Source organism: Tinamus guttatus, unplaced genomic scaffold, assembly GCF_059628265.1.
Source record: "Tinamus guttatus ecotype Peru unplaced genomic scaffold, ASM5962826v1 Tinamus_guttatus_pri_ptg000171l, whole genome shotgun sequence".
Lineage (NCBI taxonomy): Eukaryota > Metazoa > Chordata > Aves > Tinamiformes > Tinamidae > Tinamus > Tinamus guttatus.
Window position 1 is genome coordinate 3,459,386 of NW_028288705.1, and position 26,976 is coordinate 3,486,361.

Below are 26,976 nucleotides of genomic sequence, written 5' to 3' on the forward strand. Positions count from 1 at the left end.
TTCTTGGTTCTGTCTTTTCATTGGCATTCAGAGGGTGCTTCTCATCACTGAACTATACGTATAAAGTAACTGATGTGAACATACAGAGACACTGTTGTACAGTGTAAAACAACCTTGTTAATGTTTGTTCTTACTGCATGTGGAAGTTTTGTGGAAAAGTGACGTATTCTATTTATTTAGAAATTCAGTTATGAAATTTCTGTTGATAGTCTAATACTCCTCTCCTCACTATCCCATTCCTCATTTACATCCTGGGTTTGTTTTCTGTTTTTTTTTTTTTTTTTTTTGAACTAAAGCAAAATAGCTTTCTTTCCTGAACCACGATAGCCAGGTGGATATTCATTGAAGAAAGGATATATTGAGATCTGTGTAATTGTTATTAATGATAACTGGATTTACTTGAATGTGTAAGTCAGCCTAGTGGATGTGGTGTCTGAAAACACCTGCAAAGCCAGGCAGGAGTTTTTGCACTGTTCAAACTTTTACATTTTCCAAAGCTTCTCCACATGTCACAGAATAAAATATCTTCAGAAGGATTTATGTCACCTAATAAGGGATATTCACTGTGTAGACTTCTGCAATTAACTGCTTATCTTAGCTCCCTGTATAATCAGTGGAGATAAACAAGCACTTTTAAGGTGAATTTCTTCTGGCCTATTTTAGATGCTTGTTTTGGATGAGATGAGTCAGGATGATCTCTCCATTGCCTTGTTTCTCTCTCCATTACCTTTAAAGGGAGTCTAGCTGTACGCAACTGAGTTAGCTTCAGACATGTACAGTGCAGGCTTCTTCATTTAGTCAGATGAATTTCAACCTTATGGCTAAAACAAAACACAGAAGGCAGAAGCAGAAACAAAAAGAGGAAAGAAATTGGTACTTTAGAAAAAAAAAAAGACGGGTGTTGGTGGTAAGGATGATGGAAAAGCTGTGCTTTTTTGTCACTTTTATGATCTCTTTGCCTCCCTCTACTCCAATGCATTTACAGAACCATAGAGTAGTTCACCCTTGCAAGAGTCAGCTGTAGCTCATGGTATCTGCTCTGTGTTGGTGTCATTTCTCTTTCACAGCCACTTTTAGGAATACTGACGTAACTTGAGGTCCTTTAAAGAATAATGCTGAACGAGCTGACAGCTCATCAGTGTCTCTTCACACATGGCCTCTTGCCCTTGCTTTGTAGCTTCTGCATAATTCTGTATCCTGGTTTGCTGATCCTCATCATTTCTGATATTCTCCTGTTCACTGCAACTGGTTCACCAGTTAATTATTTTAAGTGCTTTTCTTTGCAGTTATCTCTATACAGAATATCCTCCTTTAGCTAACAAGCCCACTGCTCTCTTCAGATGTCTCTCTTGAAAACCTACCTTTGTTTTTTTGTTGTTTTCCTACATGAAATTATGACAGTATGCTTGTAGGGTAGACTGAGATATGATTTATGTTATATACCTGTATATATATAAAGGGATGGTGTCACATCAGTTTTATTTTGTAACACTACAGAAATTCTTGGGAGCTGCCTAGTAGAACTGAACCCTCGTAACAGAGTGGAGAATCAATGTGTGTTTTCGGACCATGCAGTTGAATAAATCTCACCTAACTTTAGAAGTCTTCCGTGCAGATGCTTCTGTATGAGTTAGTCTTCCTAGGCTCCTTTTCTAGTGAATTAAAAGAAATAGGTGCTTTTAGGGTGCAATTTATCTAATCTGTTTTGATGTTGCTTTAAGATGAGACAAAGTGCACCCAAAGTGACTGCTTCTGTCCATTGAGTGTAAAGTGAGTCTAGACAACTAAATCAATTGAAGACACAGAGGCTGTAGGTATCTACGTTTAGTGAGATGTATCCCACCCTGTGTGTGACTGTCTACCAGTACTGTGTACTATGCAATAGTCACAATTTTGTAGTTCATGTGTGAGACCAACTTTTCTATTGTTAAAGTCAATTCCGTTTGATATGTTCTTTTGCATCAGAAATGATTACAGGATACAGTTCCAAGACTCATAAGTTTAAAAATTCAAATATAGCAAAAATGGGTCATTTAATAAGTCAAGAGAATTAAATTATCTTGGATCATAAAACATAGGAGTGAATCTTTAAAAATCATTTTCACTTATTCTAGGATCCAGGTAATAATCATGTTGCCAGGGAAAGAATTAAACAGAGTTGAGTGTGACTACTTTCCTTGCTTTCAAAGAAAAGATATCACACACATAAAGGAATTTTACTCTTAATTTTACTCATGGATGTTCTTTACCATGTGTGGATAGCAAGTAAATTTCTTCAGGGCAAGAAAGACAGTAAATTTGCTACACTTCAGCCACTGTTGGCCTATGACATGCTTTTTTTTTTCTCTATGAGCGCTTTGCAGAAAAGCAATGTGTATGTAGTTATTTTCTATGGGGTAAGTAACAGACTCTTGGTTTATGTTCTAGTTTTCTTCCATGTAGCAGTACAGTCACAGTGGTGAGGCTGAGGAAGTCTGGAATGTGTCACAACCTATTAGATGAGCATGCTAGGTGGTCGTCTCCAAATCATTTCACTATGGTATGCCTCGATTTCCCCTTAGGTAATACGAAGGATATTGATATCAACCTCTTATTGGTATCAGCCCACTTGGGTATTGACTAATGAAAAATACTTCAGTGTATACAGATAGTGCTATTAATCATTGACTGAATATACAGTATATTTTTCTGAATAGACTTTTGTTAAAATGGGATTGTACCTTTCCTCTGATTTAATCTGAGTCAGATTTTAATACTGTCAAGAATATAGTTTTTAGTTTGTTTGTTTGTTTTTTGAATAGGAAAGGATTGCTTTCCACTAGACATGTTAAGCCAATGTACTTTTCATCTTGACAGGGTCATCCACTGCCTGGAGGAAAGCATTTAAATCATCAATAAGTGACCATTTTGTCCTGCTAGAGAGCTAGGTTCACTTCTCAAGACCCCAAATGTTATTCCTCAGTTGGACAAATCTTGATAGAGCAGAAGTGGCCTTGAGTGTGAAGTAGGGGAGCAGATAAATTGTGTGTCAGGGCCTCCAGGGAATGATACTGGCAATTTTCGAAGGGTCTCCTCTGCAGTAGGACAAATTTGTGATTTTCATTGTAATTTATGGTTTATTGTGTAGATTTAGGTCTAGGTCAGAGAAGTTTTCAGAGGGTATGGAAGTGTAGGTCATGTGAACTCCATCTAGTTCACTGCTTTCTAGATGCAATGAAAATGTGAGCATATTTGGCCATTCAGATAACCACAAAGCTATGTATTTCACTGCTCCTGTAATTGAGTTTACACCAAATGCCTTCCTTTCCTCTTAGGCCCTTCTAGTTAGGGTCATCCTCTAAGATGCTCTATTTATTAAGTCTCTCTTCCTTATGACAGTTGCTTTCTATTATTTTTGTTTTCTAATCCTTCTCCCTGCAAGCCTATTCCTCTTCGTCTCTAATCACAGTTCCAGTTTCCTGCCTTTCCTTTCCTTCTGAAATCTGGGACTATGTTGATTGCCCCTGTGCTTCCTAACAGTCACTGTTATCTGTTCTGTCTGCTATCAAAGTACAAGAAAACTGAAACAAGTGGTCTTCTCCCCTTTCGTCCCCTCTTACTATATATCCTTTCTTTTCTCTCCACACCAAAGGCTGCATTTGCTTCCCAGTTTCTTTCCCAGAACTCTCCTCAGAGTTCTCTCGTTTTCTGTTTTTCCCCTTTCTCCTCATTTCTTAAATTGCTCCCCAGCAGCTGAGGCATCCAGATAGGTAAACTGTGTGGGGAGAACAACAGAACAGGCGCAAGCATCTTGATCTGGAAGCTGTTAATATTATTTGTTTCCTGAATGTAATTAATTGGTAGAAAGTATTTTCAAAGTAGCTTGGAAAAGGGATAGATCCTGAGAGGGTAGGTCTTCCTTTGTGCGTTAGGTTTCTTATTCAGTCTTTATTTGCTTTTAAATTTTCTTTGCTGAAAAAAGGCCAGCTAGAGTTCCATTCAGGATGTGTCTAAGTGTTAGCTATGAGAGCAATTTTAAAATTATTTTATGTATGTCTAACTTTTTCTTCTGGTCTCTGGATAGAAAAAGACTTTGTAGGTAATATCAGAAATCAGTAAACTATATATATAATATATAAAAATATGTATCAGTAGTTACTATATGAAATATAGATTCTGTGTAAAAAGGAAGACCCTAGAATGCTAACAATTTAGTAGGTAAAAGTATGTGCAAGGAGTGGAAACCTGGCTTTCTTGGCAGGGATTTGTACTGGTGCCTTCCATATGTAGTTCCCATTTTGACTGTTTTGTTTGATTTGGGGTTGGCCTAGTTACTTACTAGATCCTGAAGTATTTTTAGCTATGTATATCCTATTTATATGCTTAAACATCTCTAAGGACTTTAGTCATTCTGTTCCTGTGCTAAAATGAGGGCAATAATGCTTCCTGACCTATGTTCTTGTCTGTTCAGATAATAACCTGTTTGGGGTAGGGATTATTTTCTAAGATTCTGTGTGTATTCCAGCCATGATTAGTCTCTAGTAGGATTACACCATAAAAACATAGCATACTGTTAATAATGCAAACACCATCTTTTGGTTTATCTACTGATCAATTCTTACAAGCAATTACAAACATCTCCTGAATTCATTCCATTTTTTTTTGCCTCAGTTATTTTTCTAACTGTATATTACTTGTTGTTGCCAACTATGTGAAGAGCTTGTCATGTTTTATTATGATTTACCAATATTATATTAATCAATCTTTTTGATTATTTCATTATTCAAATTTTTGAAAACAGGCAATATAAATTATCAGTGGAACATGTGTTAAACAGACTAAAAATTGGAGAACTGTTGAATCCCAAAACTGATTTGAACTTTAATCTATCAGGAAAGAGACACAATAAAATCTTGTCTTGAAGTTAGAGAAACTCAAATTGGTAAAAAGTTTTACATGTTAACTGTGAAAATAAATATAAGTTGTGACAAATTATGTAAGATTGGGGAACATTTTCCTTTTCTTGAGTCTTTCTAAAACAAGTGCTCTTGCATAAAGAGGAACAAAAGAGATTTTGCCTAAATTACTGCTTGACCTCTATTAATGCAGGAAGTCATATTACATTATTGTAATAGTTCTTCTGGCTTTAGAGTCTGTGAATTTTTGAATCTATGTATTTTTTTCCTAACTGACCATTATCCTAATTCCTGAACTTCCCTTTATATTCCTGTTGAGTTGAAATCTAATATCCTGGTTTCTTATGTCCTTTGATTGACTGTCTTTAAATCAAAAGTCTCCTTTCTCTAGTACAATGATCAGTACTAAGTAGTACTAGCGTAATATTTGAGTAATGGGATTGGAAAGCTAGTTTTCCTGAATTGAACTTCAAAGTGTGATATTATAGCCAAATGATCAAATCAGATCTGTAAAGATATGTCTGCTTAAAATAAAGCAGCTGTGCAAGGAGAAAATATGCAGCAATTGTGGTGCTACTGAGAGGGAGTGAAAAAAACATACAAGGAGCATCTTAGAGAAAGCTAGTCTGGCAAGTATGTATCTGTTTCCTAGTGTAAGTACTGTGAATGAAGATCACCTGTGAAACAAAAGAAATTTTAAAATCTTTCTGTTTTGCCTGAAGGGACAAGGAAGAAGAACCAATATAAGCAGGGAAAGTGTATTATAAAAGTACTTTCCGCCTTGCATGACAGTGTGAAAGACAAGATGGCTGTTAATAAGTTGAATATTGATATTCACATCTTATAAAATCCTTATGAAAACGAGCCACTTCAAGATCATCACATCTTGAGGGCTTTTGCAAAGGAATGTAGTATTACTAAATCCTGTGTTACAGTAGTATAATTAAAATTAAAATTATGAATAATCACTGTGGTAGAATTTATAGCCTTACTTAGCATGGACTTTTTTTTGCCCTCATTTAAACTGAGTCCATATAATGGCCAGAGGCAACTTACTGTGAAGCTGACACATCTGTGCCTAAACAGTGGAGACTATGTTTTATGACTTGCACCTTATTTTGTGTATGGTACAGGATATTAGCAGTAACAGTCTACTTAGGGATTGCTTTTTCTTATGAGCACTTGCATTATCTTCTCTGTCTCTTTTTATTCCAACACAGCTAAAGATTATATTAACCACTCATGTGTTGATGACTTTTTTTGCTTATCTAAAATTCATTTTTAAAGAAAATATAAGTTTCTAAGATTATAATGTTGGATGTAATTTCATACTGAAGTTTGTTATTGCTGTATAATATTTATGTGCAAAACAACTTTTTTTTTTCTCCTCCCACAGGGTGCAGCTTTAATTAGAATGTTGGCTAATTTTATGGGTCACTCCGTTTTTCAAATGGGCTTGCAAGTAAGTAAGGACATTTCTATGTTTCTGTAAGTGTATAGTTCTAGTAATCTCTTTCTTTCGTTCTCTCTTAAAAAAAATGTTTCCATGTATTTGTGGAAATGTTTATTGACTTTTGGATCATCTGAGACATCAGCATGTCTCTGAAGCCCAGTTTGATAGAAATTGTTGAGTAGTGTCAAATACAGAACATTGTCTCCATGACTGAAAGATCCACCTACACTTTTCAGTGCATCAAGTGATTGCACTTTAACTGTTTTATTTCCATTTTGGGCACTTTGCAGTGTAGAAGCCCTTTTCAACCAGGTGCTACCTGTTATAAAGTTCAACCTGTAGAAAGATTTGCTTCTTTTCGTTTACATTTACATGCAGATACAAAAATAATAATGAATGTCAATCAAACTAGAAAATCAAGCTCTAAAACTAGTAAGGTTGCTCAGGTAAATATTTTTACCTTCCTTTTGCCTCCTATTAAAATGCTTGAGATTTATTTTTTACCTTTGATGAGCATGGAGTGCTCTGTGGCTTAATGATGTTTTGAAAATTCATTTTGCCTTTTAAAAGAAATTTGTAGGGGTAACATTCTGTATGAAGAGAAAGAAATTCAGCATGCTGATTGTCAAGGCTGAATCCTTTTCAGAAATAATTCAGGGCAAATGAATGTTTCGTAAACTATTTAAAAACAAACAAGACAAAGTATAAGAAACAATGTGGCTCTCAATTCCATTGAAATCTGCTTGAGTAAATCATGTTGCAGGCAGCTGTGATTGATGAATTATGTATGATGCAGCCTGCTACTTAGAAGTGTCCTTTAAAGTAAATTGATGTTCACCTGAAATACAATTATGCTAAGATAGAAAGAGCAATCAATCTTATCTGTTCTTAGTAAGCTTTTCATTTTGAAATTTAAATAAACTACATCTGAGATCAGGTCATATTTTAACACAATAATTCTACCTCTAATCAAAATGAATTGGAAGATAAAATATAAAACAAAAGTTTAAGAAATACAGTAGTTATCTAGAAAGATATGTTCAGGGTAACAAGCAATGAAAGGAATCCTGATGGAAGTATGGCTTTTTTGAGAGCTAATGGGACAGTCAGTTTTTGAAGGAGAGCTTATTCATGGGATCCCATTGGCTCTTTCTGCTAGGTATAACATCAGGTCAGATCAGTTAGATACTTCTCTTCTACTCTTCCAGGTGAAATATCTTAAACTTAAGTTTTTCTCCACAGAATTTTGTGTAAGTCAAGGCTGAAATACTTTGCATGAAATACTTTGCATGAAATACCTTGCATGAAATCTCATGCAAGGAAGTGAGACTTCTGTCACTAGTCCAGCAAACTCCATCTTATAAGCAGAAACTTTTTCTTGCACAGATCGTTTATGCAGAAACTCAGCAGCACTTCTTTCCCAAAAGACATTTCACTCAAGATTTCTGAAGGAGAATGCTTTAATACATACAACTCAAAACTTCTTTTGCTCTTGCCTTTTACAGATGCCTGAGAAATACAGTGTGAATTTTATCCTGAAATAAATTTAGAACAAAGGTTAAATCAATGCAGGGGTAACTGCCATAAAGTTACAGTGGAGAGTTTTGTTTCTTACTTTGAGCATTTCCTCTTATTTCTGCTTTTCAAACAAATTAAGATAACTTGGGGGTGAAAGAAAAAAATGACATTTCCACATCAAAGAAAATGATCAATTGTGTTAAAATGGAGAAAAAAAATATATCAGTTAGGGTTGCTATTAGGTTTTGGAGAGACTTGGCCGGTACTGCTTGCTCTAACTATGTTTCTGAACTGCATAGGCTAGTGGAAGCAAAAGCTCTAAGTTGGTCTTACCCTTCAGTTATCACTGAAGGGAGTAATAAGCAATATAATTTTAGTTTTGAGTGAGTTTTTCATCTGTAGCCTGTTGTTCCTAATCTGTGTGCTTGAACTGGATTATGACTGGTGTCATAACTAGTGTCACTTTATTACATTTAGTGCAAAACTTTATTGCTTTATGACAAGGAACCTCTGAGTTATCAGTGTTGCTTTTTTGCATTAAACATGGACATAGCCTGGTGATTTGAAGGTTCAGCACTTAGATATGCTTAAAGAGGCATCTCCAACTCTAAGACTCTTCTTTTCTAGTTACATTACGTTTTTCTTACATTTAGTCTGATTATTTTGAAGCCTCTTCTATATTACTGTACATTTGTCAACATTGCATTTCATTTGCCATGTGGCAGCTCATTGATCACATAGATCTGTATCCTTTTGAACTTCACTTACTCCTATGTATGTGTTCATCATTCACTCTGATTTAGTGCATCATCAGCAGTTTGAATTAGTTACTGTAGGAGACTCTGCTTCTGTGATGAATTAACAGCTTTTGTTCTTTAGGCTGCACATTGTACATTTGGAAGAAGAATTTTCATACAGTTCCTTGGATATACACTGTCTTTTTTGGTGCTGTTGAGTGGCCACTGTATTGAAACAAATTGGTCAACCTTTCAGAAGAGCTGTCTGGGGAAACGTGAAAGGCAGGCTGTTAAATACAGCAAGGTTCAGGATTCAATCATATTTTTAAAGCCAGCTAATTAGTTTTTTCATACTATGTTGTGTATTATCTCGTGCTTTTTAGATACACCTAGGCATGCCCATGCTCCACATACACTGAATTGTTTTGGCAGTCTGGAATGTGAAACTCTGACAGAAACATTGTATGCTATATTCCATGTTGCTTCTCTGCAGAATTTTGGTAGCAGAAGAGATGTTTCCTCTATTTCCACAGTCTATTTTAGAATTATTTTACACAGTATGTTAAATAGTTTTCAGTGTACCCATTTTATCTACTTTTTAAGTCTTTCTTCCTGTTTCATGACGGTTAGCTAGTTGATATGGGAAACCCTGAGAAACTTCTAAATAGACTTTTCTGTAAAAACAAAAAAATCTGCTGCCTTAGAGCAGAAGAGCAGTGCAAACAGAAATGCCTCCTCCTCTGCTCAGCTGGAAGATGCAACTTGTGCCACCAAGCAGGATTATATTTACAGATCTAACAGATCTCTGGTCCTGCAGCTCTGCTTGCTAATGTATTTAGCAGATGTTGAGTAATGTCCTTTTTAGCTGATTTCTGCATTCATTTGCTGTGGTTTTAGAAGAGCGCTAAGTATATGACTATGTCTCTTAGATGCCTGGTGTCTTATGTTATTGTATCACTATGGGCATAATAGCTATGAACTGCCCTTAAGCTAATTGCTATTAATCACTTTATTTTTTTCAAATTGCCTCACTTCTACAGACAGTTATCACCAAGGCAGCTTGAGGATGTTAAAAGTAGAGCGCAGGAAGTCTTTTAGAGCTGACATCATTGTTTTGTGCTTTACTTGTCCTAAGAGATTGGTAACGTCTTTTGTCTCCTTCAGTGTTTCTCATGCTTCTACTTTACATCACTCTGGATTTGGGGTTTACATCTGTTAAATGAATTCAATACGTTTTAGTGTATGTGTTTTGTGCTTTGTTGTTGTTGTTCTTGTTTTTTTTTTTTTCACAATTGTTTTTCCTTTCCCATTTAGTCTTTTTGAAAAGGTTAAAATATGCAACATAGTAAGGATCAGACCTGGAGCTCACTGAAGGGCATGGAAGTCCTTCGTCTTAGCTCCAAGAGTATTTTGAGTACAACATGTATATAACAAACATTCTTCCTTAAAGAAAAAAAAATTAAGATCCATAACTGTGAGATTGTTGAGAAATGCTGAATTAATTTTGCCTGTGTAACTTTCATTCTTCTCCTTTTTGTTTATACCTTGACCAGGCGGTTTAAATATACCATTGCCTAGGATTTTCTCTGTAGGCCAATGTTTCATTACATTCACAAAGTGAACCACACCAACTGAATGGTTCCTCTGTTCAGTACTCTTCTATAGTTTTCATTCATTCTGTATCCCCAATCTTAATTGCTACTTATGATCTGATCTGAAATGCAGACTTTTCTTGTGATATTTCTTGGTCCGGTCCTGTTCAATTTATTCATCAATGACCTGGATGAAGGCACAGAGTGCTCCCTCAGCAAGTTTGCTGATGATACCAAACTGGGAGGAGTAGCCGATACCCCAGAGGGCTGTGCTGCCATTCAGAGGGACCTGGACAGACTGGACAACTGGGCGGTGAAAAACCTCATGAAATTCAACAAGGCCAAGTGCAAGGTCCTGCACCTGGGGAGGAATAACCCCAGACACCAGTACAGGCTGGGGATCGACCTTCTGGAGAGCAGCTCTGCGGAGAAAGATCTGGGTGTCATGGTGGACGACAAGTTGACCATGAGGCAGCAGTGTGCCCTCGTGGCCAAGAAGGCCAATGGGATCCTGGGCTGCATTAAGAAGAGCATCTCTAGCAGGTCGAGGGAGGTGATCCTGCCCCTCTACTCAGCCCTGGTGAGGCCGCATCTGGAGTACTGTGTCCAGTTCTGGGCTCCACAGTACAAGAGGGATGTGGAGCTGCTGGAGAGAGTCCAGCGCAGGGCTACAAGGATGATCAGGGGCCTGGAACATCTGCCCTATGAGGAGAGGCTGAGTGAGCTGGGCCTGTTCAGCCTGGAGAAGAGAAGGCTGAGAGGGGATCTAATCAGTGTATATAAATACCTCAAGGGAGGGAGTGCAGAGGACGGGGATGGTCTCTTTTCAGTGGTGGCCACTGATAGGACTAGAGGAAATGGCCGGAAACTGAAACATCAAAAATTCCATAGGAACTTAAGGAAAAATTTCTTAACAGTGAGGGTGACAGAGCACTGGAACAGGCTGCCCAGAGAGGTTGTGGAGTCTCCTTCTCTGGAGATCTTCAAAACCCGGTTGGATGCAGTCCTGTGCCACGTGCTTTAGGTGTCCCTGCGTATGCAGGGGGGTTGGACTAGATGATCTCTAGAGGTCCCTTCCAACCCTAAGCATTCTATGATTCTATGATTCTATGATTCTATATTTTTCCTAAATGTTAACCAGTATTATATCAGATATCAGAGTACATCACCAACTGTAAGCTAACAGAAGACCCTCAGGAAAAGGCAAAGGGCCGTGCTAGAGTTTTTTTGTGAATGGAGCTCAAGGGCCACAGAAATTTAAAATCTCAGTGGTGAGATCTCAATATGAGATGTTTAGTACTCCATTTTTCCCTACATTTCTTAGCTCTTATGGCTCAGAACACCTTATGTATTCAAAGCACAGCTTCCACTGTCTTCATCTTTAAGCTCTCAACATTGGTGCAGCTCATCAGGGAAATAAAGGTGGACCTCCAGAAAAAAGTAGATCGTGCAATTAATTTTGCTATAGCTAAATTAGTGAGAGTTGAATGCTTGCACTGAATGCATACCACTGTGATTAAAAGTATCCATAAATGTTGGGTATCTTTTTGGAAACCTGAGAGGATGATCTTTTGAAGTATTCAGTGTCATAAACTATTTCTGATCCTTAGAACACTCTTCACATTGATTTTGGTCACTGCGGTCAACACTTCTACAAATAAGGACCTTAAGTAATACACCAACAATTACAACATCCACTGTTCATGATTGCTGTAGTTTCTGTCCCATGTAATATAGGTGCTAGTGCAGTGCACAGAGATCTTTTCTCACAATGCTGCATAACCAGAATATTCCAATTTGATTATATTGACTCCTCTCCTTCCATTCAATTCTACTTTCTGTCCCCTGGCACTTGGATCAGACAGCTTTCTTCTCAGGCTGTGAGGGTGCCTTCTTGCAGTAGGATTTCACAGAGAACGAATAGACAGGCTCTGCGCTTTCTGTTTTAGACCCTAACCTCAGCCTAAGCTTAAAAAGCTGTGAGCCATCATTATACAGAGAGAAAGACAGTCTAGCTGTTAGATCATGTAAAGTTGACCAGTTCAAGGAGAAAGAATGATTCTAAAACAAGATCACTTTTCTTCCAACCTTCAAATCTCTGCTCTGGTGCTTGGAAGCAGTAGAGTTTCTCAGAGAAGAGTGCTGAGAACAGGTAAAATGAGGTATTTTTCCATATTTTAATTTTTTATGCTGACTGGAATTTTAGGGAAGCATTCAGTTTAAGAAAAACATTCTGAAGAAAAGATTTCTTCCCAAACAATTTAATTACATTTTAGCCAAATAGGAAGTAGCAACAGGGAGAGTTGTAATCTTGCAAAAGCAGATGATATTGCCAAGTGCTAACTGAGAGCAAGATTACAGTCAGTGTCATACTCATTAGAGTCATAGAATCATATAATCATAGAATCCTTAAGGTTGGAAGGGACCTCTAGAGATCATCTAGTCCAACCCCCTGGCTCCAGCAGGGTCACCTAGAGCACGTGGCACAGGACTGCATCCAAGCGGGTTTTGAAGATCTCCAGAGAAGGAGACTCCACAACCTCTCTGGGCAGCCTGTTCCAGTGCTCTGTCACCCTCACTGTCAAGAATTTTTTCCTTAAGTTTCTGTGGAACTTTTGATGCTTCAGTTTCTGGCCATTTCCCCTAGTTCTGTCGGTGGTCACCACTGAAAAGAGGCCAGCACCATCCTCCTCGCTGCCTCCCCTGAGGTGCTTATAGACACTGACCAGGGCCCTCTCAGCCTTCTCTTCTCCAGACTGAACAGGCCCAGCTCTCTCAGCCTCTCCTCATAGGGCAGATGTTCCAGGCCCCTGATCATCCTTGTGGCCCTGCGCTGGACTCTCTCCAGCAGCTCCACATCCCTCTTATACTGTGGAGCCCAGAACTGGACACAATACTCCAGATGTGGCCTCACCAGGGCTGAGTAGAGGGGCAGGATCACCTCCCTCGACCTGCTGGAGACGCTCTTCTTAATGCACCCCAGGATCCCATTGGCCTTCTTGGCCACGTGGGCACACTGCTGCCTCATGGTCAGCTTGTCGTCCACCACGACGCCCAAGTGTCTCTCTGCAGAGCTGCTCTCCAGAAGGTCAGTCCCCAGCCTGTACTGGTGTCTGGGGTTATTCCTCCCCAGGTGCAGGACCTTGCACTTGGCCTTGTTGAATTGCATGAGGTTTTTTGCCGCCCAGTTGTCCAGTCTGTCCAGGTCTCTCTGGATGGCAGCACAGCCCTCTGGGGTATCGGCTACTCCTCCCAGTTTCATATCATCAGCAAACTTGCTGAGGGAGCACTCTGTGCCTTCATCCAGGTCATTGATGAGTAAATTGAACAGGACTGGACCAAGGACTGACCCCTGGGGGACACCAATAGCTACAGGCCTCCAACTAGACTCGGCACCGCTGATCACCAGCCTCTGAGCTCTGCCATCCAGCCAGTTCCTAATCCACCTCACTGTCCACTCTTCTATCCCACACTTCTGGAGCTTGCCCAGGAGGATGTTGTGAGGGACAGTGTCCAAAGCCTTGGTGAAGTCGAGATAGACGACATCCACCGCTCTCCTCTCATCTAACCCATCTATTTCATATCAGGTTAGTCGAGCATGATCTCCCCTTGGTGAATCCATGCTGACTACTCTTGAGCACCTTCTTGTCCTCCATGTGCCTGGAGACAACAGCCAGTATGAGCCGTTCCATCACTTTTCTGGGGACGGAAGTGAGGCTGACTGGCCCGTAGTTGCCTGGGTCCTTCTTCTTGCCTTTTTTGAAGACTGGTGTGACATTGGCCTTCTTCCAGTCCTCCGGCACCTCCCCTGTTCTCCAGGATCTTTCAAAGATGATGGAGAGCGGCTTAGCTATGACCTCTGCCAGCTCCCGCAGCACTCTGGGGTGCATCCCATCCGGGCCCATGGATTTGTGGGTATCAAGGTTCCTTAGGTGCTCTCTGACCCAATCTTCCTCTACCCAGGGCAAGTCCTCCTCTCTCCAGACTTCTTCCTTAAGAGAAAGTGATGCTGTCTTTCTATCCACATAAAAAGTTACTCCATTTCTTCACTGCTAAAGCTTCTTTCAGAAAGAAAAAAATTAATAAACATACAACTTTACATGTTATGTTTGCTTTCTCCAATGTTACAATCACCATAGTCCATACAACACATACATACTCACTTGATGTGCTTTCAGTGAGCTCTCTCCTCTTTTTCTGTTGCATATGAAATTCAGTTATGACTATTTTCCCCTTCATTTTTATTTTGGGCATTATGACGAGGAAGGATTATAGGTATGCCTTCTTGGGTAACGTCAGTGGGCCGAGCAGCTATTTAAGAAAATGTTTTCTTTCTGAATAAGATTATACTATTTTCCTGATGGGAGCGGAGTAGCAACCTTGTCTTTGTTGCTATGAAGCAGCACAAAGGAATTCACACAGCACAGGGAAGTACATATTTTCTCTGCGATTCTGCCATCCTTGTGCAATCAAAATTTTCATTAGCTCTTTAGAAGTCAATGAATATCTCCAGCATAAAGATTACAAGAGTGAACTCCCAGTTAATGCTTAGTATGTATAAGAAATCAAATAAATAAATCTACCTTTGTTCAGTCCTGTGGAGGATATTGAGAGTAAAAAAAAAAAAAAAGAAAAGGAATATAACAGGCTGTTATCCGAACTCCCTGTCCTTCTCTCTCTCTCTGCATGCTTTTAACATTCAGCTGCAGCAATTAGGTAGTGATACTTCCCTGCGACATGCACAAGGCTCCAGAGAAGACTATGGTGGAATTTCTACACTCAGGCCAGTGAAAGCAGTCCATGAACGACATACTTCAAAACCATGTCAGAGAACCCTCAGTGCCTCCACTTCATTTCCTGTACTGTATTGTGCATATGTGCAGGCTCCTGCAAAAGCTCACTGTCATCTATTGCTTTTTACATTGATCAGTCTGTAAATAAAAAGATGAGATGGTCCACATTGCAGCGGCTGGAACTTTGCTGTCTTCATTTCCAGCCCCGTGTCCTAAGCAGAAGGTTTCAGCATCAAATGGCCATGCGCTGGCTGTCTATTAAATGATATGTTGTTTTTAAGAGTTTAAAACAAAATAATGAGGCATGCACAGTGGAATATAAACAAGTATAAATGAAAACATTTTTTTTAGGTTTGGTGGCTACATTTTACAATATCAAATGCAGCTTTAGTCTCTTTGTTGTATGCAGGTCTTCTGCACAATGAATAAATGTTTGCCAGATTGTCACAAAAATGAGTAACTTACAAAAAATATTGAAGCTTCACTGTTACTGCTTTTCCCTCCTAATTATTCATTGTCACAGTAAAAAGTTGCAGAGTATTATGATCGAGATGCAATGACATGCAAATCCTGTTTTAAATAAGTTTTTTCAAGTGATTTCTAGTGACCCCCTCATGCTAAGTAGCACTAAAACTGTGTTTCTCATTCTGGGGTTTCTTTTGAAAATTTATTGCAGAAAAGTGCAGCAGTTTTTTTTTTTTTTTTTTGCTTGCTTAGCAGTCTAAGGACATAGCACAAGTTAATGTAGAGTAATGAGCAACTAACCTGTCACAATTAGCAAGTGCCTTCCCAATATCTCTGGAAAACATTTCATCACTTTTTCTGTGTACACTGAAAAATACATTTACTGAGCAATACCTGTGTTCAGGTTCAAATGTATTATATGGAACCAAACAAGGCAGAACTAAAATGGATGCACAAATTCAGTCAAATATATGCAGTTCAATTTCAAGCAGTATTTTACTTCTGTAAAGTTTGTTCTTAGTTCAATAGTTTAATACCACTACCAAATAATACATCAAATACATTTTTCCTCTAAAGAAAAGCTTAATATACTAGCAGGTATACTGCAGAGCAGATGCCATCAGACTCTGCTAGGCAATAACCACTAACTCTGCAATCCTTCTAACAGTTCCCTGTAGACTTCCAATGCAAATTGTTTTGCCACCACACTGCAATTTGCTGTTGCCATATTTCAAAATGGAACCTCCTTCCTCTTCATGTTAGTAGCTAATAGCAAAGCTGAATTTTATAAGGGAAATAAAACTCTTTATTTAGTAATTCTAATTTTAATAAGAGTTCCCAGCAAAGCAGGATGTATTTTAAAGTAGTATATATGACACTACAAATTTACCTGAGTACCAATTTTGAATCTGTCTTATTTGAGTGCCCCATTCACATTGCATTTACTTAGTTGCAATTTAGAGCAATGAATATTGCAAAATTGAATATTTTACAGTGTCTAGAGGTTTGATTCTTTCCTCACATTGGAATGAAAATGACAAGGCCATATTGATTTCATTTGAGTTGCCCCTGATTTACAGTACTGTTCCTTTTCCTTATAAACAATAAGCATATACAGTGAAGCAGTCCCTCTGACTTAATGATTGCTCTTTCTATCCTTCTGCTTTTTTTCTGCTAAGTTCTCTTGTATCTCAGTGTGGATAGAGAGCTGTTTAGTACAGGGCTTGGGTCCTATCTGTATTCTTCACCTGATGAGATATTCAAAAAGCCTTAATGTTGCCGTAATAATTTTCTCACTAAAATCAATACTGAAAATCCCACTGACCCACATAATGTCAAAATGGCAAAACTACTGATCTTATTATTGCCATAGTGCGTGGGAGTATTATACACTACAATAGAAAAAGGACAACATTAAATACTATAATATGCTGACCTATTCAGCATCACTGGCTCTAAAGAAAATCAAGATTTCTTTCCATATGTGGTTCAGTCTTCCTGAATAGTAGTTACAGGTTGTTGTTTGCATATAATGGTTTATTTTGAGATATAGCATGTTGACAGTGGGAAAAAATATTAAATATGCCTTTTTGAAAATAAAGGCCTGGATTTTCAGGTAGTGTACATTGCGCTGGCTTCCATCACTAGGCCCGTGTGCATTTACTGAGCTACTGGTCCAAAGAGAAGGCAAAATGCAACTGAAGTGAATATTTGGATGATACATCTGAAGTATGTGCATACCTCTCAGGATATGTTTTTTTTTTTTTTTTTACTTGCAAATCTGTAAATTTACTAGGAAGATACTGTCATATTGCCAGTATTGCACATTTAAACGTGTCTGTTGTGGCAGCCCTGTTGAATTACTAGCAGCATTGTAATTCCTACCTGCTAAGTGTTTTCAGTGATGCAATGCAACTGATAGTAAAGGTATAAGCCTGGATAAAATAGTAGTTGTAGAACTGTGATTGTATAGGAACAGATGAGATAATTGTTTGGTTTCAGTATCTAAGGAAAAGACAAAACAGATCTTGAAAACAGATCTTGAGAAGATGAAAAAGGAACAAAAAACAGGCCTGTGTACCCAGATCTCTTGTAGGTACCTGACTTTCAAGAAGTAAAACAACAGCTAGAATTACTATGCATTTTCAAATATGTTGGCAAAGAATTTTCTATTTGGAAGTGATTCAATGGGTAACTTCACTGATATGTGTCAAGTTGTTAGATATAAGGAGAAAAAAAATGCTTTGTAATTGTATAATCATGCATAGTGGCTATATACTTTACATGTTCAAAGCTTTGTAAAATGTTATTTCCAAATTTTGTTTTTAATGTTAATCAAACAAAATTTAAGCTCTATCTATATCACAGCAAAGAAAAGTTCATTCAAAGTAACCAAAGGTGTGAACTGTAATTGGATTAATTAATCTTGTTATGCTCACTCATAGTCACTTATTATAGTCACTCATTCAAAACTGGCTGCCTTTATTTTTTTTTTTTAATTCATAGCATTCTGCGTGTGGTTTGAAGACACTGATTTTGTCTACTTCTGTTCTCAGTGAGTGTCCATGTATAGTTTTTAATGTAATTTAACTATTTAACTGGTAAACTGATACCAGTTTAACTATGTAAACTGGTAACTTTAACTATACAAATCAATTTTTTAATGAGGGATGGTACTGTACAGCTGTGAGAATGAAAAGACCATTTCAGCATCTTCGTTAGAGAAATGCGCTGACTTCAATATATATTTTTTTCTTTTCCTGAAATGTCATAAATCATTGACACATCTGCATTCTCTTCAGTGCTGCCTCCATGGGCTCATTGCCATCTAGTGCCCTTTCACTGATACTGGTAGAAGAGTTTGTAGTCTTTTGGGCAAATTTAATAAGGGAAGAAAAGCCCAATTGGTGCAGAATGATAATGTTACTTCCTATTCAGATCATTTCAGAGATCTGGTTTGCAAAATAGCCTCAGAAACAGGGGAACTGGGACAAGGAGGAATGTTGAATTGTGGTATTTAATCTGTCTGAATCACCAAAGTATTTTCAAATGATAGCTCAAAAGAGATACAGGAAAATGTTTGATGATATGCCTGTGTATAAAATGTATATGACAGTTTCAATACTGGCTTATATCCTGGGGACCATCTAAACTGCAGCTATGCCCATATGTCTTATATGCCTGCCATTTTAATATTTTGATGTTGATTTTTGTTACTGTTGACTGAAATTATTTCATTTATTAGTTTAATTCTCTTTAGCTAACCATTTTTTGTTGTTGTTAGAGGAATATTTTCATATAATATTTGATTAAAATATAGGAAAGATATCAATATTTTTGATCTTTGGGTAGAACTCACTCATGAAAGTTGAAATGTATTCCATAACTTCAGTGTAATCTGTATATTGACAGTTTCTGACAAGAGTGCTTGGAAACAGTTTTGACATTTGTAGTAAAACTGATGTAGAAGCTAAAGAAGTTTTTTTTCATTTACTGGGCCTGGAAGTTCGTTTTTCAGATTTCTCTTTGTTGGCTTTGCAGTATTGCTTTGGTAAGTGTTCAAATCACAGATGTTCTTTCAATTTGGAAGTAGCTTTGCAACCTGACTCATTGGCACAGACTAGTTCTGACACAAATAAAGTTAGCTGCCAACTGATTTGCCTGAAACAAAGTTTACCATGACCAAACTGTGAATTTACTGACTTTTTTGCTTTTGTTCATTGCTGCTTACCTGACTGCCCAATTATGAGGGTGATCACTTCTCTTTCTTCAGTCTTTTTCTCAAGGCTTAGTCTGTCATACAATTTAAAAATATTGCAAATCTAGTTGGTTATTTTAGCTCTTCAGTGATCTTCGCCTCCTCTCACAAGGATTTTTAGTTGTCCATAGCTTGCTGGTAATGCTTTACCACTGTGTCTCTCTCCCCGTCGATTGTCACACACCATCAAAAGATGAGCACCATCAAGAGCACCTTTCTCCCTCTGACCCTTGTCCAGGTGTTTTTATTTGAATGCCAGTTGGTAGTAACTTTGATGCTGGTAGTGTGAAGGAAAGAAAAGGAGAGGGTACGTTATAATCAACAACTATTAGATTGTATCTGGTGTTAAAGCTTAAGTATACAAATTCCCTGGGAATGAACCTGCTGGGTTTGATAGCCAGAGCCCTAGGGCCTCGTCTCCACCTGATCTGAGTGTTTTTACTGGCTATTCTAAATCTCAAGTCAGACACAGCGATCATATATAAAACTGTTCAACATGAGCATATTCTAGGCTGAAAGGAATAGGAATGAAAGACGAAAGAGTGAGGCAGAAGCAATACTGCTATTTCCCAAGCCCTGAGAAATCAGAGGGATATATTCAGAGGCCATTGCTGTCAGAGTTTGATGCTGAAATATTTACTACTTTTTCCTCAGTCATTTTAAGTAAGTTTAAGTAACTGGGAACTGAATTTCCCAGTTATCTGTAGCAGAAAACTTGAAGTTATTAAACTATTGATCAGATTTAGACTTCATCACCATTCAGGTAAATTGGTAGCCATTACATCAGTCATACAATCAACCTTTTACAGATAAACTAAGAACATAGATTGAGAAAACTGTGATAAGTTCTCTTTAAGCTCTTTTTTATTTGACAAAGCTTCCTCCCCGCCCCCGAGATCTTAGATTTTGGTTGTGTGTAAAAGGGCTTCATTTTCATGGCATGATGGATTTTGGATTTCTTTTCAGTGTTTGGTATTAGAGAGTATTGAAATAAATGTCACAAAACCACTTTACCTGCTCACATTTTATTACAGGTAGGAGTGAAGAGACCACATTCCATTATAGGAGTGAAGAGACCACATTCCATTATTCTTTTTATCTGGGAGTGGCTTCATGTTTTTGCTAAGATGTTAGGAACAGTGATTAGAGAAAGAGGCTTGCAGAAAACCTCAAGCCATACGATCATGATTTTTAACCATATGATCATCATTTTTGTGTGTTTGTTTAATTTTTATGTTGAGTGACACTTTGGGCCAGGGTCTGCGAGCTTTTTTCTTACTGTCCCATGGTCAAAAAAAAAAAAAAAAAAAAAAAAGAGAGCTTAAAGACAACTTTACAATCAAGGAGAGAAGAGGAAATTGTAGAAGAGCCCCCTTGAGTCTTAGGCTATTAAAGAGGTTTTCATGCCATCTTTGCTTCTGTCACTTATCACAGGGTAATAGCTGAAAGTTAGGGAAGTGGTTGAGGAGTGTTGCTGCTCCAGCATGCTCCAGTTGATGGAACAGCTTTTATAGGTGATAGACTTGCAACTTGATGATTGGAAACAGCCTGGCAGCCAGATGGTTTTAGGCATATTTGTTTATGAGAAAGCTGCTTTAAGTCACTTTCAAGTCCTTTGGAACTGAGCTGAGTATGGCTTAGATTTAGGCAGTTGTGTTTTCCATGTCATCTTCCATTTGTGTTCTGCATCTTATTCTCTTTTCTCTTTGCTTTGGTTCTTCTCTGTTAAGTGTAAAGCCAAAGGGATGGCTAATATAACAACGCCGCATAATAACACTGAACAAAAACTTCTCTTCTACCCTTTTGCAAGCTACTTAGATTTAGATTTCAGGAGGAAAAACATATTATGTTCCTGCTGAACTGAAGAACTGAGTAGGGATAGGTCTTTGGCTCCTTGGGTTATATTTGATGCTAATATGAGCAAGCTTTTCTTTCTCTTTCTTTCTCTCTCTCTCCTTTTTTTATTATTAAATTAAGGCTGCTTGGGTTACAATTTGGAAATGGAAGTGTAGCTTGGGTCACTGTAAACCTGCCTCAGTTTAATGTTATTAACTTGGATGATATTGGTAACAAAATATAATCTTGGAGCATGAGGGGTGGTGGTTAGGTCTGTTGGTATCTCAACCTAAAAGTATGCTCTGATATAAGGACATATAGTAGAGATTTGTAACATTATGCTGAGCCTGGAGGGAGCGGAGTAGGGAACCAGTTTCCTGTCCGACACCAAGATGCAGCAAGTGACACCAGTAAACTGGCAGATGGTTGAAACAAATAAAGGTATCTTCACACAACAGATTGCTAAAGCACAAAGTGCTTTGTTGTAAGGTGTTGCAAAGGTTAAGCACATAAATGGGTTCAGAAACAATTGGCCAAATTCACAGAAGATAACTGTAAAATACAAGATACTGACCTGCTTTGGATTCCTTGTACCATGAATGCCAAATGCTGCGAGAGTGTATTGGAGAAGTATCACTGTATGCTTGCCCTGTTTTGTGTCCTTTCTAGGTGTTTGCTAATTATTACTGTTGAAAACAGGAAAATGGTACATGTGGATTTCTGATGGAACCTAGTACCACAACTTTATTTTCCTATGCCTTTATAAACCACACTCAAACTTAGGATTACATTGTAGATTTACCACTGGAAGTATGTTTTCATGCACACTGTCATTCAGGACTGCTTTTAGAGCAGCATATATTAGGTAACACTCTTAGCCCGAGGCTATGTTTATGGTCTCAATGCAGCTTTGAGATAATGAAAAAGTATGATGGGATTGTACCAGGTCTCTTCTTTTATGTTGTTTTTATTTTTGTATTTTCTTATTTCATTGTAAATGCTGTGATTCTTTTTGTTTTCTTTCGTATAATAAACATGTTAGATTGGAAGATAATAAATTTTTAATTGTGAGTGAAGAGCCACATTAAGCCTACCAACCTGCGTTTTGGGAGAAAAAAAAAAAAAAAAAAAAAAACATTTCATCTCTTTGCAGTCTTTCTGAATTTAAAATGTGAAAGCCAAATTTGTTGTCTAATTGTAGGCTGGTAAACAGGATTATTGACTGTCTGGAGTAAATCCTCAAGTATTCCACCCTTTCTATTATGTCGCACAATGATTCTGAGAACAGCTCTCAGAAGAACCAATACATGCAGCTCTTTCTAGGATGACTTAAAATGCATATGTATATTTGTTGTTATTTATTATCTTTGTCCTACTTTTGTTTGTCCTTATTTTAACTTTTTAATTTGCAATGCAACTTCTGCAGCTTCGAAAACTATTGAATATTTCAGTGAGCCTCAGAGGAGTTTATATATATTTTTAAACAAAATGGAGGCACAGTGTAGTATAGGTGAAGCCTATCTAATGTTGTCTTTTATCCAGGTTATTCTCATGACATCATTGTTAAGACTAGGCACTGCAGTTAACAGAGTCTTTGTTCTCATTTAGTCGCCCTAGTCTGTGATTAAATGGGAGTTGCTGCCTGTTGTACTATGATTGGCTGACAAAAGCTAAATCTGTCACAGGTGCTACAATTTGTATATCAGAAAATTTGCTTTCCAAATACTAATTATTCCCAAAGTATCCTACTTCACACAAAGCACAGATAGCATAGTCGGCAAATTTGTCCCGATTTCAGCATTGTGCTGTAAATTACAGTTTGTCTCCTACCATTGTGTAAAATGAAGATGATGGAAATTCAAATGCAGGGGAACCCATTGATTTACAACCTCTGATGTGTTTTTTTCCCCCACTTAATTCTTCCAATCAAAATGCTGCAAATGTATGTTATTCAAATAATTGTTGCTGAATTTCAGTTCCATAATTGAATGAGGGACATAGGAAGGTAGGAATCTAATAGGGTTGTTTCTCCAGATGCCATTAGAAAGTAGGAGCATTTTGTGCCTGGAAGGCCCACACCTAACCAGCGATATGTTTGAACTATTAATTTAGGAAGTTAATTTAATATGATGGTAGCTTATCAGGCATTATCTTTCTGCTTGCTACAGGAGAAGAATGAACACTCAGTCATTGAAACTGCAGCTGAATAAGAAAAAGCATTCAGTTTGTAACTCTCTCAGACCTGAGTCATGTGTACAGTGACACCACACATGTATGTACTTGTGCAAAAGCAGCCACCTTCTAGTCAGCCCTTTTTCTCGTACACATATTGCATTGCTTCCTGTGGTGGAGAAACTTTCTGATAATCTGCTATGGTCTGAGTTGCCAGTATTACATATTTTAACATAAAAGCTGGATAGGTGTTTGTGGTTCAGGTAATAGCAGGTTAATGTATCTCAATTAAATGTTTTTATAATACATCTTGCTATCATAAAAATAAATTTTCTGCAATTTTTTGAGACTAGACACAGAATGACCAGTTAAAATAGTGACCAGAATTCTGTATTAAAAGCATCTCCTTTCATTGCCAAGCATTACCTAGAAAACCTTTTTGAGATTACACAAATGCTTTAAAAATAGATTCAAAATATTTTGCTTACTGAGTACCTTACACAGGAAAGAAAGAGCACTGAATGCTATAAATGAAATTCCTAGCAACATTTTTTGCATTGCAAACTAGTTTAAGAAACTGTTTATTTACCTCCTTTAGGATGAACATATTATGTATTTCTAGATTTCTAACAAATGCAAACATTAATGTGATTTAACTTAAATAGCAGGGATTCACAGCTATAGTTATTTGGCTTGTGTGTAGTAATACTGATTTGTATTTTGGTTTATTTCTCTAGGACTATTTAACCATTCACAAGTATGGAAATGCAGCCAGAAATGATCTCTGGAACACATTGTCAAAGGTAAAGTGCTTTTATCTATTGCACTGAGGGAGATGCAGGAATTCACTGTTTTTCTTGGTGAGGTTAGGTGAGAATAGTGCATACTGAAATCATCAGACCCTAGAGCAAATTTAAAAACTCATGCAAAGAAATTCCATTTGAGTTCACAGAGTGACAATATTCAAGTATATTTTCTTAGTATTTCTATTCTGTGTCATGTTAGAATATATTTCCTTGTTTATGCTATGTCACTGCTGTGCAATAAAATATATTTCATGGAATCTGCAATCATTGACTTTAGTGGCAGCAGACTGAGGCCCATAAGCTGTAAAGCATGTGAAAGTACAGTGCGTTGGCATTTGCAGCAGGTAGATGTTTTATTGCATGTAGAGTTACAATTTGTACGAAGGACAAAACTAGTAAAGCTTTAAAGTTTGATATAAACAAGTAACTATTTACTGTAACTCTTGGCATACTGCAGAGAATCACAGCTACTAGTTCTGTGGTCCCTTTGCTGTCACCAATCTGGGCTCGTGGTTCTAGACCCAAGCCCAGGGGTCTATAAGAGCAGGTGTTTTTTTTTGTAAAAGTGAGTTGGCTACGCCTGAATTTCCCGCCTAGAGAGCTAGTCTGGGCACTCATAGTACATGTCAATACAGGAACAGTCAGGGAGGTTGGGCATGAGTACAAACGCATGTGCAAACATGAGAATTTAGTTTTAATCAAGTAGATTTAGTTGACACCAAAGTCGGGGTTCTGCTGGAGGTTAAAGTACCTACATTCAGCTAGATGTGTAGGTATCTCCCTATAACCTAATCATCTAAGCTCTGATTATAGTTAGTGAGGACTGGATTCAGTTGCTCATTCATAAGCATCTAACATTTGCCTGAAGTTATCCCACCTGGCTTCCAGCTGCCACTTGAGATAAGTACATAACTGCTGTAGGCCCACCAGTTCTGGAGGATATATTAAATGCTGTAGGACATCTCAATTGACACTAGATGATCAGGAAAAACCTGCAGACCCATAAATCTAGTCAATATCATTGGCAGATCATAGAAAGCAATTCAGTTCACTAGACACTAGGTGATTACCCGAAGATTAACCTGAACCACTCACTGGCTCGTGACTAGGAACTTGAGACAGTAGCTCAAATGTAGGCAACTAGAACCAGTTTAGGGTCTATATGGTATCAAATACATTCAGATAGGGCTAGTAGATGTGACACAAGCTTTGTGGGGAAATCTGTACTCTTATGGAGAGGCAGGTCATGGTCAGATGACATTAGCCATTTATGCATGGGCAACTGAACTGAACCTTAGGCCTGTGCTGTTAATGAGAGTTTAGGTATGTGACATACAATGGGATTCTCAAAGTCTTAATTGGAAGTTGAATGCCACTGCAAAAGTCTTTCTTGCTTCTTGCTTATTACCTGGTGTCTTCCACTGGTAAAGCCTTTGGGACAGCTTCCGGTGATTACAGGTAAGAGAGATGAACATACTGTTCAAAGAACAGCAAAACCTACAGCGTAGTATAAAGGCACAAAAAAGAGACTATCCTGGACCATAACCAACGAGGCTACACTGTATGTTCAGATCTGTTGATAAGGCTTAAAATTGCATTTCCCTCACCTAAAAAGACTTTGTTGCCAACTTCTTCCTTCCTAATGCACTGCAGGTGTAGCTTAAATTCTGAAGGCTTCTTGCTGTGTCCTGCTCACACTCATGAAGGATGGCACAGTCTGAATTCTAGGCCTTCTTGACATCCAGCGACATTCCCTTCACCGAACAGGAAGCGCTGTTATTCTCTTCATACGCAGTCTCTTCTCCCAGGATGCCATATTATCTCCTTTTTTTTTCAACTGAAATAAATGCTATAATAATAGCATTTTTATTGACACGCTATATGAAATATAAACACATGAATCTCGCATGTATGACCAGAGGCGCAGCATTTGAGGGAGCTGGGGATATCTTTTTACAAATAACCTCACTCTGGACATGAAGGACAGTATTTTCAAATAAGTACTTCTTCAGAAACTCAGTATTTTCAAAAACCAGGTGCTTTACATATGCCTTATTGTAGGTACCCTACATCAACTTTTACAGTTGAAAAAGCATCTTTTTTAACCTTCACTGGTCCAGAATACCTTCTGGAAACAGCTGTGTGTTTCTGTGGATCTTGCAAACAACCTGTAGAGTGAGTTGTTTCTCCTGTTATGCCAAAAATGCCAGAATAATGTGGAAAACATGATTTTCTGATTGTGCTCTCCTCTCTGTCAAGATTCCTTTCTGTTTATTTTTAAGATATATAGAGATTATTGATGTAATTTTATAGCATGTGTTTACTGGTTGTAAAGATGTGTGTGTATGTGTGCATGATGGTTATTTAAACCTTTAAAGCTACTGGTGGTCTTCTATGACATAAAGAATATTGTTTATATATTGGATGATGGTATTGCTTCAGCATACTAAAACTATTCTTTTTTTCTTGTAGGCTTTAAAAAAGGTTGGAAAATTTGTAAATATACAAGAAGTAATGGATCAGTGGACACTGCAGATGGGTTATCCTGTTATTACAATCTTGGGAAATGAAACTACAGACAATATCGTAGTAATCTCCCAAGAACGTTTTGTTTATAACAGAGATGCTAAACTCAAGGATCCTGACTTTGGAGACAACAGGTACTTACATTTCTCAATGAATTATCATTTAAAATATTATAGTAATAAGAATTTTGTATGTGTAGTATTATATGTAGATACTTCTGTAGAAATCTGAGCTTTGCTTGGAATCAATAGTGTGCTGGTCCTTCCATTTGAATTTTATTAAAGATTAAGTTAGTTAATAGAGTTGAACAAAATCATTAGAATAATAGAACAGCAGGATAAAGCTTTTAATGTGCCTATTTGCATCTCTCTGGTTTTATACGGTCTTATGTCATGCATCTGTTTCCCCTCCTTTTCTTCTGTTTTT

General features: G+C 37.7%; 1 protein-coding gene across 1 annotated transcript in view; it reads left to right on the forward strand.

Annotated features, from left to right (window-relative positions):
- Positions 1–26,976, forward strand: part of TRHDE (thyrotropin releasing hormone degrading enzyme) — a 215,534-nt gene that overhangs the window by 117,295 nt on the left and 71,263 nt on the right. Inside the window, exons 7-9 of the mRNA XM_088522982.1 lie at positions 6,292–6,357; positions 23,956–24,021; positions 26,497–26,684. Of these exons, the coding sequence (XP_088379108.1) occupies positions 6,292–6,357; positions 23,956–24,021; positions 26,497–26,684 (320 nt within the window). The remainder of the gene's footprint in view (positions 1–6,291; positions 6,358–23,955; positions 24,022–26,496; positions 26,685–26,976) is intronic.